This window comes from Mustela erminea, chromosome 8, assembly GCF_009829155.1.
Source record: "Mustela erminea isolate mMusErm1 chromosome 8, mMusErm1.Pri, whole genome shotgun sequence".
NCBI classification, from domain to species: Eukaryota; Metazoa; Chordata; class Mammalia; order Carnivora; family Mustelidae; genus Mustela; species Mustela erminea.
Genome location: NC_045621.1, coordinates 94,459,555 through 94,475,960, shown reverse-complemented (window position 1 = coordinate 94,475,960; position 16,406 = coordinate 94,459,555). Strand labels below are relative to the sequence as shown.

General features: G+C 35.5%; 1 protein-coding gene across 1 annotated transcript in view; it reads left to right on the top strand.

Annotated features, from left to right (window-relative positions):
* The window catches only part of R3HDM1 (R3H domain containing 1), a 203,944-nt gene that overhangs the window by 148,789 nt on the left and 38,749 nt on the right, over positions 1–16,406 (top strand). The window contains 2 exon segments of the mRNA XM_032353828.1: positions 1,466–1,620; positions 4,918–5,069. Coding sequence (XP_032209719.1) covers positions 1,466–1,620; positions 4,918–5,069 — 307 coding nt within the window.

Below are 16,406 nucleotides of genomic sequence, written 5' to 3'. Positions count from 1 at the left end.
TAGAGATAGCATAATTTTACAAAACCCTTCACTGTAAATAATAGTTCACTATAACTGCATTTTTATTTTGTTGGTGTTAATATGTTCTTTAGTTAACAAATATGCTTTGTATTTCTATCTTTAGAGAAGGTTGATCCTAGACTTTATTAAATTATTTAGTCATTGAGCAGAATCATTGAGACTTCAAGGCAGCTACAGTGATGCTGTTGTCTATAGTTAAATAGCTGAGATGCGATCTTTGCCATTTCTGTTGCTTTGGGGATTAATAAACATAGAAATGTACCGATATTTATAAGATAGTGAGATATATTTATGGTATTACCAGAGAAATCATTTAACTGACATTTAGTTGTGAAAGTTTGTATAGACAATACTATAGTTTTGTTCATCTTTTGTAGAAACTTTTTTAAATACCCTGAAGCTGGATGGTTAGTTATTTTTATCTGGTTTCTTTTAAGAAAGAAAAAAATGATTTCTGATAACGTCTAGTAATTTACATAAGTTTTGAGATAATTGGTTTACCTAAAAGGAATCCTCTTGGGGTCAAGAAACAAAATACAATTCCTCTTTTCTTTCTTTTTTTAAATACAATTCTTAATTCACTACTCAAAGCTTATCATTGTGGGTTTTTATTTAAATAAATAATTGCTTTTTATTTTAAAAAGTAAATTTATACTCTCAATTTACTACTTAAGTAACTCTTAAGTAGTAAATACTTAAGTAGTAAATTACTACCAGTGCCTTTAGTTTAGAGAAGAGTTGTCCCTTAGGTGTCTGATTCATGACTTCAGTCAAATTACTTAATCTCTTTAATGATCTGTTTCTCTGCCAAGTGACCTTAGTAATATAATAAGGAAATAATCTAAAAATTTGCTAAATGACTCCATTTTCCTTGTGCTCTTGACACATTCCTAATATAAGGATTCCTATTTTAGTGTGACAACCATTCTGTAAAAGTAGTTCTCTTCTTTCCTGCTTTTGGTATTCAGAAGGGCCAGCTTCCTGGGCATGCACTCTCTGATCTAACACAGGGAGGGCCCTGTGTTTGGTTTAATGTTCTGCTCTTACCAACTCAAAATACTCAGTAATTTTTAACAAGCCGTCCTGCATTTTCCTCTTGCCTAGGTACTAGGCAATTATGTAGCCAGTACTGGTCCTCAGAAACTAATTGTCTATAAACCAAATCTGTGACCATATAAATTTCCTCAACTATAAAGGAAATCTTTGTACACAAAATTTACTTGAATGTATTTTAAGTGGGGAAAAATATAGCTGGGAGCTACCTATACAGTAAACCCTTTAAAAGTTAGCTCTCATGATGGAGGGTTTTTAAGATTTGTTATTTTAACAGAATTTTGTCATTTCAAAACACAAAAATATTTGCTTAAAACACAAAAACATTCTATTAGATAAAAAAATAAATAAATAAATTCAAGGCAGGGCTTAACTCATTGTGCCATTACAGGTTATCAAGTTATACCCAACCACCAGCAAAACTACCAAGGACTAGTTGGAGTTCAGCAACCCCAGAGTCAGAGCCTAGTTGGTGGCCAGCCCAACAGCATTGGAAATCAGATCCAAGGAGTAGTCATCCCATATCCTTCAGTGCCATCATACCAGGTATGTTGTCACGGTTGCCATCTTTGGGTGGAGGAGATTTGGAATAAATAAAATGTATAGCCACAGTTCATCTCCTCTCATGTTAATATAGAGAAAATGCTTGTGTGATACATAACTTTATGGTCTCAAGAGTTTTATTAGTATAGCAGCTTTGTTTTACCCTCATGTACTGCTTTATTCATTCACTTCTGTAATTTTTATTAAAAATTATATGTGAACTACAATATTAACCACATTGATAGTAGCAAGTAAATTTTATTTGGCATTGTCTGTGTTTCCAATGATATAAATGTATAATAAGAAAGTATCTTATTCTATTCTTCAGCTTCTTATAAAGTCTCTTTTGAGGGAAGAGTGGAATGAGAGGGAAAATAATGGTAGAGATAGGTATCTAAAAGAGTGAGGTAGAGTACAAACTATAAATGAGTGTTTATAGAGAAGAATGTTGTTTTCCATGCTGGAACTGGTCTTTTTCCTCACCTCAGTCCCAAAAAAGAATGGCATATCATGTATATGATATCATGTATTAAAAATGTGGATTTTAACTTACAGTTCTAAAGTGGAAATATCTATTGTTCCATGAATAAGTGAAATATATCTAGTATAATATGGCATATTTTCAGAAATTTGTTTTATTCTTCTATCATCTTTCTGGAATTACTTGCAAATGAGGGGGGTTTTTTTGGAATTACTTGCAAATAGGCCTCATGGTTTTCCATAGCTGAACCTAATGCTAAGAAATCAGAGACTGTCTTCATTCATCTCAACAAGGTAAAGACAGTCTAGTTAGGAAGATAAATGTACATGTAAACAAGTTGATGATAGTGCACGGACCCATAACTAAAGGGATTATGAAGTAGAGCCATGAATAGATTAGGAACCTAAATGTAGAAGTTCTCTAGAAAAATAAAAACCTTTAACTGTCTCTTAAAACAAAATTATGGGCATAAATTCGTTAAGAAGAAATCCTGGGGATGGGAAGGGATATGAGTAAAGATGCTAGCATATTTTGTGTAATTCCAGAAATTTTAAATTGGAATTAAATGTAAACTATGGAACTGTCAGGGACTAGTGAGCTCTAAGGGTATGTCTAGTAAAAAAAAAAAAAAATTTATATATATATATATCTGTTTGTCTAGTTTTCTAGTTTCTTACTAATAGAAAGCAGCTAAGGAAAAAAGAAAAGATGGAGCATAAAACCAGATTTTGCATCTTTGTTTTCTCTCCCATCTCCATGCTTCCTTATCCTCTGTGCTTGAGCCCAGGCACATGAGACTGCCCATTCCCTTCTTCTCCATAGCTAGACATTAGAGAGGATCAGTACCAGGCCAGGAAATCTCTTCTGTCAAGGACCTTGGTTGTGCTACCTAGCCCAGTACATTGAGCACCGGTTAGATGTCCAGGTACTGTGAAACTAAGATCTGCCCTTTACTTCTAGGGATTCACGGTCTAGTGCAAGAAATACAATTTTTAAATAAATTATAGACTTGTTAATGTAGGGTTTGGGGTTTTTTTTTTAAGCTAGATACTGGAAATGTATCAGAACTAAGACAATAATTAAAATTTCTATAGTGTACTTTTTTAATAAGTTATAAATCATTTCTCAAAGTATTTTATATAATCGTCATACTGGGTAAAAGACTATGAGAAGGGTGGCCCTGTAGGGCAATTAGAGCCTGCTTTATAATTCCTGCTACCTCTGGTAGAGAGGCTGAGTGAGGGATAAAATGCTGTCTAAAAACTAAGTCAGAAAAATCATCTGTCCTCAGTAAACTGTATTTGGTGGCCATATGTCTCACACACTGTTCCCTCTCTTTTTTAGCTTTTCTTTACCACTAGTTACAGATTTGTTCTATAGCTTAATTGTCTGGATTGAACTGTGTCATTGTCCTTGGATCTGCATTGAGTATATATTAACTTAGATACAATCAGAAATAATAATCTTAGAATGTTACACTCCCACAGTAGGCACAAAAGACTGATATATATTATGTTATACAGAGTTGGATACATCAAATGAATAACTTCCTCTTTGCAATAACTGAGCCAAATTGAAAGTAATTAAGGGATTACTGTGTGTTTTGAAAAGACTAGTTTGCATTTCAGAAACAAGACTTATTAGAAGTTAATCACCTTCTAAATCATGGAAGCCAGGTATAGAGAATAATGAAATGGTTAAAGAGCTGAAGCTCTGGAGCCAGAAGGTATAGTTTCAAATCTTAACTTCCCTGCTTACTAGCCATACAACCTTGGACAAGTTACTTAACCTCAGTTTTCCCCATCTATAAAATAGGGATGATAAAAGTACCTTTTTATAGTTATTAGGAAGACTTAATATTATAACATGCATAAAGTTATTAGAACAGAACCTGATGCATGGTGATAAATAAATACTTAGTAATGTTAATTTGCATTATCATCAGTATCATCTGTTATTGCTACTACAGTTGCTAACATCATCATCATCATAACCATCAGAAGCTTTTGTATTGGCCTTATTTACCAAAATCAGTATAATCCACCTGTAATGTTATAACCCATTTATAAATTAAGAACCCATTGCAATAGAAAAAACAACAACAGAAGAGTCCATTGTGTCTGTGGTTTCTATTTTAGAAACCAGAGACCTGAAAAATCCATTCTGTTCATGCGGGTTCTATGTAGATAATACAGAAAACAGAACTGAAAGATCCGCTGTTCACCAGATGTCTACTCTGCAAGATCCTACAAGCAGAGATTACAGTGGAGATAATGCCTCCCATGAGATGGGGATAGCATCTCATTTTTTCACATAAGGAGCTGTTGGACCTCAAAATAGTTAAGTCATTTGCCTAACGTTTCATAGAAAGCTAAAGGATAAAGCCAATATCACATCTAGATATCTTAAGCTCCAAAACTCAGTCTTTCTGATCCAGTGTATCTCACTGCTGCCCTACCTTTTATTTAGCTCTGTCTGAGATGTACTGTATTATCTACTCTTCCACGTCAAATGATCATGCTTATTTGGAAACCACTTATTTTTTAAAACAACTTTTACTTAAAGATGTAAGTCACATTTTATTTTTATAATCTAATGCATCTTGCCTACTGTTCAGTTGCTAAATGCTAGCCAAAAGCTAAAGCTGGCTGAAAGGAACATAAATAAAGTGGTGGTACTGTGGCTAACTTATCATGACTATTGGCACTTTAGCTTATTTCTAAATGTTGATACTAGAAGTGTTTATGGAGGCAAGAGACATTATCATTTGCAAGGTTTTGAAGAACCTTTTTCCCTTTAAATTGTCTTTCAAATTTTAGGTTTCACTGCCTCAAACTTCTCAAGGAATTGCCCATCAGACTTATCAACAGCCTGTTATGTTCCCTAATCAGTCTAATCAAGGATCTATGCCCACAACAGGAATGCCAGTTTACTATAGTGTCATTCCACCTGGCCAACAAAATAATTTAAGGTGAGTACAACTAAGAAACCTAATCCTATAGCTGCTAATTGCTTATCAGGATTATGATCTGTTATTAATTTTAAAATTGACTAAGGAGCATGACCTGAAATCATTATCTAGTATAATATAGAATTGAGAAAGTGGGATAGAGTCTCCTTTTCTCATGGATTTTCTAACAAAATCAAGATAAGCCAAACATTTCATATGTAACCTAAAGGAGGGTCACATCTTCTCTCAGGTGCCTAAAAGTAGGCCATTCTTCCCTTAGCCAGATGAAATAGTAGTTGGCCATAGACCCTGGAGTTGGAGCATTTACTATTTAAGACTTTTGTAGGAGTTGGGGAAGAAGGTACTTCTTGTATATAACCTCAGCAACAGAATTTCTTTCTGAAAATTTTCAGGCTCTAGAGAGCTCATTTTCCATCATTAAGAGGAAGCCTCGGGGGTCGGGGGGGCATTTAGGAGAAGCAAAGATAGTAGTGGCTTTATATAAAAGCAAGTCATGAAGCTACTACTTCAGCTACTTCAAACTGGAGGAGCAGAAGCTCTTCTGATAAGCTGAATGTGATACAGAGTAATCGTCCTTTGAATTGGATAACTTTAGTCAATTATTCAGAAAGTATTACAGGGGCTCAGTTGAGCATCTGCCTTCAGCTCAGGTCATGATCTCAGTGTTCTGGGATCCAGCCCCACCTTGGGCTCTCTGCTCAGCAGGGAGTCTGCTCCCTCTCACTTTCCCTCTGTTCTCTCTCTCTCTGTCAAATAAATAAAATCTTATAAAAAAAAAAAAAAAAAAAGAGGAAGGGAAGGAGAAAAAAAGAAAGAAAAGTACTGTAGTCTTTTATTTCATGACATCCCTGTGAGGTCGCCAGAGGGACAGCATTGCTCTTTTTAAGAAGGAAAACCTGTGTTCTAATTGCTGATAAGAGGTTGTCACTGGTTATGGTTACAGATAATGGTATTTAGAGGTGAGAAAGGGATTGACAGACGTGCTTCATTGAATCTACTTGGGAGAATGGAAACTTGACTCTTGTTTGTTATCACACACACACACAGACACACACAAGAACTCACATATTTCTTCAGTCTTGTTTCTCATCTTATTTGTTGTCACATGCACACATGACTCACATAGTTCCTTGTCCTTTCCACCTCTGTGGCTGTCACAGATTGAAATGTGCAGGCTTTTTAAACAGTGAGTTAGTTGTGAATCATAGGCAACTTTGGAGTTTTATATTCTAATGAGCCCCAGCTCTTTAGCGGTAGAGGAAATACACAATGAAAATAGAAATGTGTATTGTGTCAAATTTCCCATTTGTTGTTGAAGTTTAAAATTTCCAAATAAGAAGATATTCCCAATCTGAGCCTCTTTTCCCAATTTCTGTAAATTTGGGATTTGTATTGCCAGTTCAGGTTCAGAGCTATCAAAAGCAGAATTCTGTGCTAAAGCAGGTGAAATGGACAGTTTGAAAATGGATGGGTTATCTACTTTTTGAACCAAAGTATAACCTTTTACCTGAGAGAAAATTACCAAAGAAATCATTCCAGTGTAGAACGGAGGCTAAGGGAAGTTGGTATTAATACAGTGACTTGTTCGAGATAAAAAAAAACACCTGCTTTTATAAGTTAACTTGTGTAGACCTACATGCTGGGTAGACATTCAATAAGCTTGAATTCTTGAAGGAAGATCAAGCCTTAAAGGACCTGTATAAAATGACTTAGACTTTAAATTTCCCTGTGTTTGTTATATTTATCAATACCTTGAAACAGAAGCAATCTTGTCTCCTTGATTTGCAAGAGAGGTGACCCCAGGAGTATGTGTAGAGATGAGAGCACAGCTTTGTACTGTCCCCCACGTTCAACTTTAAATATGACAGCAGGCACTAAAAACTGTCAAGTGTGGACACCTGGGTGGCTCATTTGGTTAAGTGTCTGCCTTCGGCTCAGGTCATGATCCTAGGGTCCTGGGATTGAGTCCTACATTGGGCTCCTTGCTCAGCAGGGAGCTGCTTCTGCCTCTGCCAGCTCTTCCTCTGCCTTTGCTCTCTCTTTCTCTGACAAATAAAGAAGATCTTTTTAAAAAACTAAATAAAAATTAAAATAATAAAAGCTGTCAAGTAGATGCTAACAACTACACTTTGAAAAGAACCATACCAACTTTTAGTTCCTGGGACTGCTTCTGCAAGAAAACAAAAACTTGCTGAGCTAGCCTTGGCCAGAGGAATAGCTTGGAAGCCCAGCAATTAAAAGAGAAGTGAAGTTCCTCTCCAGCTTGAATCTTGAGAAAAGTTTTGGGAATTATTCACAGGTTAGGGCTATAACCTAAGAGAATTAAAGAAATTTGAGATAAGCTAGCTGTTACTTGATGGTAGTGATTATTACTGTGTAACAAACTAGCATTAATCTCTTCTAACTATGGATTACCAGTGTGAGAAATGGAATGAGTTGCACATAAATCAAAAATGTGTATCCTGTCAGTCTTGTATTCTGGTACCTTTTATGTTAGTTATTAGATAGGAATACAAGTCATACAGAATTAATTAAGGATACCTTTGGGTGAAAAACATTTGTAACTAATGTTATTTTTCAAAATATAACAGCATTCTTTCTAGAAAATTTTGTTTCTGATTCTGGGCAATATTTAATAAGCAAATTGCCATAATATTTCAGATTTCCGACTTAAAAATCAACTCTTGGCACTTATTAACCAGATCATTACAGTGCAAGGGCCAATACTGTAGAGACCATTCCTTTATAAATCTAGATTTACTAGCTTATCTAAATTATATTTAATCATACATATTCCACTGTGTTTACATGCAGAGCAGAGATTTGTCTGAATATTCCAGCATCTAGAGCAGGGCCCAGCCCAGGATAGAAACTTGGTAAATGCATACTGAATGAACATACTTCCTTAATGGTAAAGGCCAATTTACAAATATGGATTGATACAGATATGTTCTTCATTCTTGTTTATGTATAATTACTGGCCTTAATAATATTTTGTTTCGGTAACCTTTATGTACTTTTAAAAATTTTCATTAATTTTTTACTACAAAAGAAATTATGCTGTTGACACAAGTTAAACAGTCAGTACAAAGATGTGTAAAAACAAAGTTAATCATCATGCCCCATTCTGTGCTTACCTCCAGTAAACAGTGTTCCCATGCTAGTGTGTGCATTCTGTCACATTAGTCTCCTGACCAAACAAACATATACACATATAAAATACATGTATATTGAAATTAAGTGGTGGATTCTAATGAAATAGACATTATCTTGCAATTTTTCTTCAATAGTGTATTGTGAATATCAGATTAGTAAAATTTAGTCTAAGACATTCTTGTCTTATGTGTGGCTTTTTTCCTCATTTCTTCACAAACATAATTTTGCATAAATGAAATCATGTCACACAAGCAGTTTTCTGTTGTTATAACGTCCTTCTCTCCCCCAACCCTTTCAATGAAATTATCCATATACACACATCCTGGGTAACCCATGTTTCTGTCCTGGTTTATATCCTTCCTCGCTTTCCTCCTTGTACCTAATCATATGCTAACATGGATAATGGGTATAGAGACACAATTAAGATTGATTAACACAGACACAAAATGGAATTTATAAATAATTTAAAATATGAAATGTCTATAGTTTGGGTTTTTTAAATACACAACCATATCACATTTGAAATATGATGAAAGAATTTAATTTGTATCTACAAATGATACAGATTTTTTTCCTGTAACTTCATTTGTTTGTTTATTTTACGACACTGTGCTAGTAACCTCTGCCATTTTCTCAAGAGCCCAAATGTATGCGTTATTCCTTGAGGCTCTTCATCATGGAATCTAACCGCTTTGATATCAGGTTTTGAGATGGTCTAACTTAGCTGCTTTTTTAAAAAACTGAATCTTGTGCCTTTAGTCATTGATGGGGGGGCATGATATGGTTAGAAAGAAGATGAGATTTGGAATCAAACAAAACCTGACTTCAAGAAGCTTTTGTTACTTTAGGCAGGTTAGTCTTTTTGCGCTTTGGTTTTCTCCTTTGTAAAATATGAGCACCTCATAGGACTGGTGTGAGGAATTCCATGTGTAGGACTTTGTGTGTGGAAATTATTCTAGTATATATACTTGCCTGTGTTCTTTTTTTTTTTTTTTTTTTAAGATTTTATTTATTTATTTGACAGAGAGAGATCACAAGTAGGCAGAGAGGCAGGCAGAGAGAGAGGAGGAAGCAGGCTCCCTGCCGAGCAGAGAGCCCGATGTGGGACTCGATCCCAGGACCTGAGATCATGACCTGAGCCGAAGGCAGCGGCTTAATCCACTGAGCCACCCAGGTGCCCACCTGTGTTCTTAAGTAGAGGACAATAAAAATAGCTAAACTTTTTATTGCTGATTCAGAGCCATAATCCTGAGCTTTGGTAATTACAATGTAATTATTGTGCCCCCACAGAAATTTGAAGCATGTTGGAGATATCTTCATTTACTTTCTAAACTTAGGATCTTTCATTGTCATTATTGTCAGTATAAGTGCTTTAAATCTGCAATGCAGTTACCAGAACTAAGTTTTTAAAAGAAACACTGTGAGTCAGATATTGGAGGGCTCTACTTTGAAAAAAGATTGATTTAAAAAAAGATTGAGGAATTTGTGATTTTTTTTTTCTGTGAATTATTTTAATAGTTCCATGCCTTTACTGCTTACCTGGTTCCAAGCTCTCTTCCCCAACATTATGGTGGCTGTGCACTTTCCCGAAAAGCAGTAAGAAAGCTGGAAGAAACCATAGAATATCATTAGTCTGTCCTTAAAACAGAAAGTATTTTTACATGTTATTCCCATGTAGACTAAATATAGTAAAATGTTCATTTGTTTTGTGTATTGTGTTTTCTGTGTGAACAGAATTTACGTATTTTTTCTTTTCTAGTATGCCAAGCCAAGACTTCTTAAAGGACACTACATTTTGTAGATTTTAAAAAATTTGTCTCTGTTTACTTCACTGAATTGGAAACCTCTATTTTTGCCAAAACACTAAGCTGAGGAAAGAAAAAATATATTCTCTCTTCGGAGTAACTCACATAAAGAGAAATATGTGAAGTTGATGACACTGCGGATTTGTATTTGCAAATTTTCATGTTCCCTATAATTTATTTGTAATTCCAAAGTGGATATTTACAGGCTTTTTCAGTCATTGTGGATATGCACAGAACAGTGAAAAATTTCAGTCACCCAATGAACACATTCTCAGCTGAGGTCAAACAGGTTGACCCTCTTCCTCCTTACTTTAGTTCTCATACTGTGAATATTCTTTTCAGCCTAGTTTCACAGTTTTGGCATTTTTGTGCTATTATTTGGTGATTTTACTGCTTAAAATTGCCTCCAAGCATAGTTCTAGTCTTCCTAATCAGAAGAAGGCTATGTGATCTGTCTGATGGAGGAAATATGTATGTTCTGGCATTAATTATATTGTTGGCCATCAGATCAATGTTAAAGAATCAACAATGCGGCATATTCAGAAAAAGGAAAAAGAAATTCACCAATCTGTAGGTGAGATCACTCCAGAAAATGCTAAAGTAACATCTAAAGTGTGTGATCAAGCTATGGAAAGGATGGAAAAGCAGAAAAATTTTTGGATTTCTAGGATGACAACCAATTAAAAAAAGCATAGTGACAGCATTGTTCTGAGGCCAAAAGCCAAAGAGATTTATGGTCACAGATAACTCTGGGTCAGGAAAATGTTAAAGCCTTCTCAAATAATGTTTCATTAATAAGAAATATTGCATGTAATTAGTTATTGTAAGAAAGCTATTTTAAATAAAATGTCTTTAAACAGAAACAACACAAAAACAGGTTATGTATTGGACAGTTGATAAGGATATTGTGACCAGAGACTCTCAGTAACCTAACCCCGTATTTCCTTCAGGGACAATGGCCCGATATTTGCTAATTCAGTGTTCGTATGACTTTCACAACATAATTGTCTGGAGTAACAAGAACCAACTGAGTCTTAAGCCTAATACAATGTTAGACATTATAAGGCATGCAGAATGCAATAGTAATATAGAATTTGTATTGTTACTGAGTTTTAATAATTACCACTGCTAAAGCCTACTTAATCTTAGTAAAGCATGACGGTCAAGTAAAGACTATAAAATATATTTAGATAATGGAAGAAAGATAGGACATAATCCTTGTCCTTAGGGAGCTGTAGTTTTTTATGGAAAGTTAAATTTATACATAAGGAAAAAGAAATTCGTACAAAATGCATATAAGGAAGAGATCATTTGGGGCACTTCGGTGGCTCAGTCGATTAGTTTCTGCCTGGGGTTCACGTCATGATCCCAGAATCCTGGGATAGAGCCCCACGTCAGAGTCTGCTTCTCCCTCTCTCTCTGCCCCTCCCCACTGCTCATGCATGCTTTCTGTCTCTCAAATAAATAAACAAAATCTTTAAAAGAAAAAAAAGGAAGAGATAATTTGAGAGTATTAACAAAGTATTTATAGATATTAAGCATATTGCTAGCCAAATGGTATATAACCATATTATCATTTGAGCCCTACGTGGTCAACATTTCTTCACCTTCAGTTTCATTTCCTCTAAAATGGTGTTTCTATTACAAAAAGCTTATAAATGCAGATAAAACCTTTCTTCCAAAGTTTTTTCGTGTGTAAACGTTTTACTTGCCTAGAAGCTTGTCCTCAGAGTGTTCTCTGAGAAGAATGTGTGTTTGTTTTTATTTTACATATAGACTATGAAACATGGAAAAGGTTAACCATAGAATTTAACCTGAAGGCATAAACTCTTTGACCCTGATTTCTAGCACCCTACCTTGTTAACATATCTACCAATGATTCCTAATCTTATCACGTCCTAGAATCACTTATAGGGCTCTTTAAAAATATTTGTCATAACCCCTAGTTCTCCACATTACCCTTTCCCTGGCATGGGCCTGATGATCTTAAGCCTGAACATAATTATTTTTTGAAGTCCTCTGGGTGATTCTTCAGGCAACAAGAGTTAAGACCCATTCACCTGCACCTAACCAGCCCTTCTCCTCTCTAACCATAGACTTGAGCCGTGTGTAGCCACAACTCAGTAATATTTTACACATTTGCAAGAAAGTTATGTCTGTCACTGTTTGTTGGCAAACTTTAATCCAAGACCCAATATTTGAAGATTAAAACTGTGTAAATTTCCTCATACCAACAAGTATACTCAGTTTTAGATGTAAAGTGATATTAAACTCTGAGCTCACAGGGTCCTCATCCAAACATTCTTTATGTTTTTACTAAATGGACTGTAATGAACGTCATTCCATTACCAGATTATAAGAAGAGATAAGATTTCTGCAAAAACATTAAGTGAGACTTTGTTTTGACTAATGCCTTCCTTAGCTTGAGTTGCTTAGCAACCTCCCTCTCTCTCTCTCTCTTTTTATTTTTTTTGCAGCTCCTTATGCAGAAAAATAGAATTTGAATTACTATTTTTGCTTTCAGCTCAGCGTTTGAGTTATCACTGAGGAGACTTTGTGTTCAGATTAGATTGTGTTGTTATGTATACTGTGAAGTTTTGGCATAGCCTGATACACCTTACAGGTCTTGCCACTTCAGCAAGCCAAGCAAGCCATATAGTGGTCAGAGAAACTAGTTTTACAACTAATCGTGGGATTTCTCTTCAGTTTTTGGTATAGAGAGAAAATTAGCTCCATTCCTACAGTGTCTTCAAAAGTGGCAAGCTAGTTAGATAAATCTTCAGAATGCCCTCATTTTTGGTGGTTTTTTTCCTCCTGCTTTACCTTTCATTTCTCATTTTTATCTTGAAACTCAAAAGGAGAATATATACCTTTGTTTTTGATCTGTCATCTCAAAGGGCTAGCATACACGAAGAGAAACTTTGAAGAGACTGTAACCTCTGTTTTTCAGTACTTGCTAAAAAATGCTTCACAGTATCTTTATGAAATGATGAAAAAGAAAACCTACTTTTAAGTCTTTTCCCTTTTTCCTCCCCACAGTATGTTTTTCCCCATTTTTATATTCTACTATTCGTATGGTATCCCCTTTGTCCTACTTCTGGAACCTGTCTTGAATTCATTTTATTTCTTCTAAACTTCTGGTTTTGCATTTTAATTTCTTCATTTGCCTCAGCCATCCTTTAAAATAATTGTCACTAACAAAGAATCAGTCTGACCCATATCTTTTGGTGAAGTTTTGCTTTTGTTGTTATTAACAAGGAAGTTAACACCTAGCCTAGAGAAATAAAATGTAATAAGAAAATGACTTTTAGGGGCGCCTGGGTAGCTCAGTGGGTTAAGCCTCTACCTTTGGCTCAGGTCATGATCTCAGGGTCCTGGGATGGAGCTCCGCATCAGGCTCTCTGCTCAGCAGTGAGCCTGCTTCCCCCTCTCTCTCTCTGCCTACCTCTCTGCCTACTTGTCATCTCTATCAAATAAATAAATAAAATCTTTTAAAAAATCAAAAAAAAATGACTTTTGGAGCTAAAACATTGCCTTCCCATAACATTCATTTTCTCTTCACTGAATATAAAATCTTACTATTTTTGTAGGCATGAATTTATCAGCAAATTCATTAGTAAATTTTTACTGACGAAAACGATGTTAAATAGGAAGGAAAAAGGGTGCTATAGCTATTTCATTTTTTATGCATTCACCAAGATGACTGATAGTCGTAATATTTTAGATTAAAATAATAGTATTTAAAGAATTGCGGGGAGCAGTGACCTTTCATGTAAAAATCTCATCATTTTATACATAAGTAAACTGACCATACTTTGGCCCTCCCTCATTCACTCAGTGGGTATCTGTCAACAACAGAAAATATTTCTCCTACATCTGTATTTTGTCTTTAAAACAGTCTTTTCCCTATTTCTCATGATATATGATACATAGTCATTGTAGAGAATTTGAAAATATAGAATTACAAAGTGTAAAAAAGGAAATTGACTACAGCCTCACTACACAGAAATAATTACTGTTAAATTTTGATGTGGGGGCACCTGCGTGGCTCAGTTTGTTGAGTGTCTGCCTTCAGCTTGGGTCAGGACCTCTGGGGTCCTAAGATGGAGCCCTGCATTGGGCTCCCTGCTCGGTGGGGAGATTGCTTTTCTCCTTCTGCCCACCCCACACCTTCATGTGCTTGCTCTCTCAAATAAATAAATAAAATCTTTTTTTTTTTTTAAGATTTTATTTATTTATCAGAGAGAGAGAGGGGGAGAGAGCGAACACAGGCAGACAGAATGGCAGGCAGAGGCAGAGGGAGAAGCAGGCTCCCTGCTGAGCAAGGAGCCCGATGTGGGACTCGATCCCAGGACGCTGGGATCATGACCTGAGCCAAAGGCAGCTGCTTAACCAACTGAGCCACCCAGGTGTCCCAATAAATAAAATCTTTTAAAAAAATTTTTTGGTGCACTTCTCAAGTCATCTCAGTGCACACATAATATGTAAACTTTACTAGGAACTAAATGTTTCTGCATTTTTCTGTATTTTTAATTGTATTATTCATCAGCTCTGGTTTAAAAATTAAACCACATAAAAATACATGGGTAGAATTTTTAAAATTCTGCCTTATCCATTGCCCTTTGTGCAAAGCAATTACTGTTCACCAAAATAATCACAATTTAGACTTTGGTATGTACCTTTCTAATACTTTTACTACTTTTAAGTAGATATGTAAAATAGCTGTGGTTTGGAAAAAGAGCATCACTGTTTTTGTTTTTAAGGTAGAGAGATTAGGAATATTTTTGTTGCTACTGTGAAATTTTTTGCATACGTATATTTATTTATAGAAATGATTTATTCTGCAGCTTGTTTTTTTCATTAAATGTTACTTTTGAACATCTTTCCACAGAATATTTTAATTTCTCCTTTTAGGTTAGGATGGAGAGAAACCAGCTTGTAAGAGGTTAGGCCAAGGAATTTGTTTTAGACATCTAATAATAGCAAAAAATGTGGTTTCTGAAGCATGGAATTGATGTGATAACGTGTTTTTGTTTGTTTGGGGTTTTTTTTATTGGCTCAGTAGCAATCACGGAGACACATTTGAATTGAGCAGAGACCACAAGCGTCAAGTAGCAAGATCCGTGTTTGTGGTGGTCGCAGTAGGAAGGGGATACATTTAGGTGACCCTTTGAAAGAAGATACAAATATTTAGTGATATTATAAGTGAGGATTAGGGGCACCTGGGTGGCTCAGTGGGTTAAAGCCTCTGCCTTCGGCTCAGGTCATGATCCCAGAGTCCTGGGATCGAGCCCCACATAGGGCTCTCTGCTCAGCAGGGAGCCTGCTTCCCTTCCTCTCTCTCTGCCTACTTGTGATCTCTGTCTGTCAAATAAATAAATAAAAATCTTTTAAAAAAAGGATTAAAGAAAAAATTCAAATATCTTGGTGGAAAATGTTTCACTAACAACAATAGAATGCTAGGGTTGGAGATAAGTGTAATTATTATTTGGATATTTTTTACTTAAAAATACCTACTAGATGTAGGGTCAACAGACTTTCTGTAACAGTCCAGAAAGGAAATACTTTAGGTTTTAAAGGCAAGAATATGAAATTGTGGATACTATTTTAGAAATTTATGTAATGAAAGGGAAAGTAGATTTCCAGGGGCACCTGGGTAGTTCAGTAGGTTGAGCATGCTACATTTGATTTTGGCTCAGGTCATGATCTCAAGGTCCTGAGATCAAGCCCTATGTCAGGCTCCCCACTTAGCAGGAGTCTGCCTGTCTCCCTCTCCTTGTTCACATGCTTGTATGCTCTCTCTCTTTCTAATAAATAAATATTTTAAATCAATAAATTCTAAATAAATTCTAAAGAAATTTTATTGACAAAATTCAAAATATAGCAATAATTGAGCACAGTTTTTTTTAACACAGACCTACTAACGAAAATAGTATTACTTAAGGTAGGGAGATAACATTTCATTTAATTGGTGCTCAAGTGAGTGTTCTCTGTCATCAAATTATTTGCAGGTGTTTATCAGTAAAAACCATTCTTGGCATGTGGGCTAGTCAGAAGCAGACATTGGGTCATAATTGGCCCAGTGGTCATAGTTGGCCAGTACCTATAGTAGATGATTAGTAGCCAGCAAAAAAGATCAATAAGAAATGGTCTGAAATGAAGGCTGATCACAAAAGAAAAGAGGGAAGGAGAAGCCAACATACAAGGAGATTTCAAAGATTAACAGTCAGGTGTTGCTGGGGAGCATGAAAACCATTAAGAGGAAAAGACATTGGATGTAAGAAGAAGAGGTCATTTGCAACCCTCCAGACAGTGTGTAGTGGCTTGGAGACCCACTTGTTTATGAAGGATCCAGGGTATTTATTCAAAAATAGAT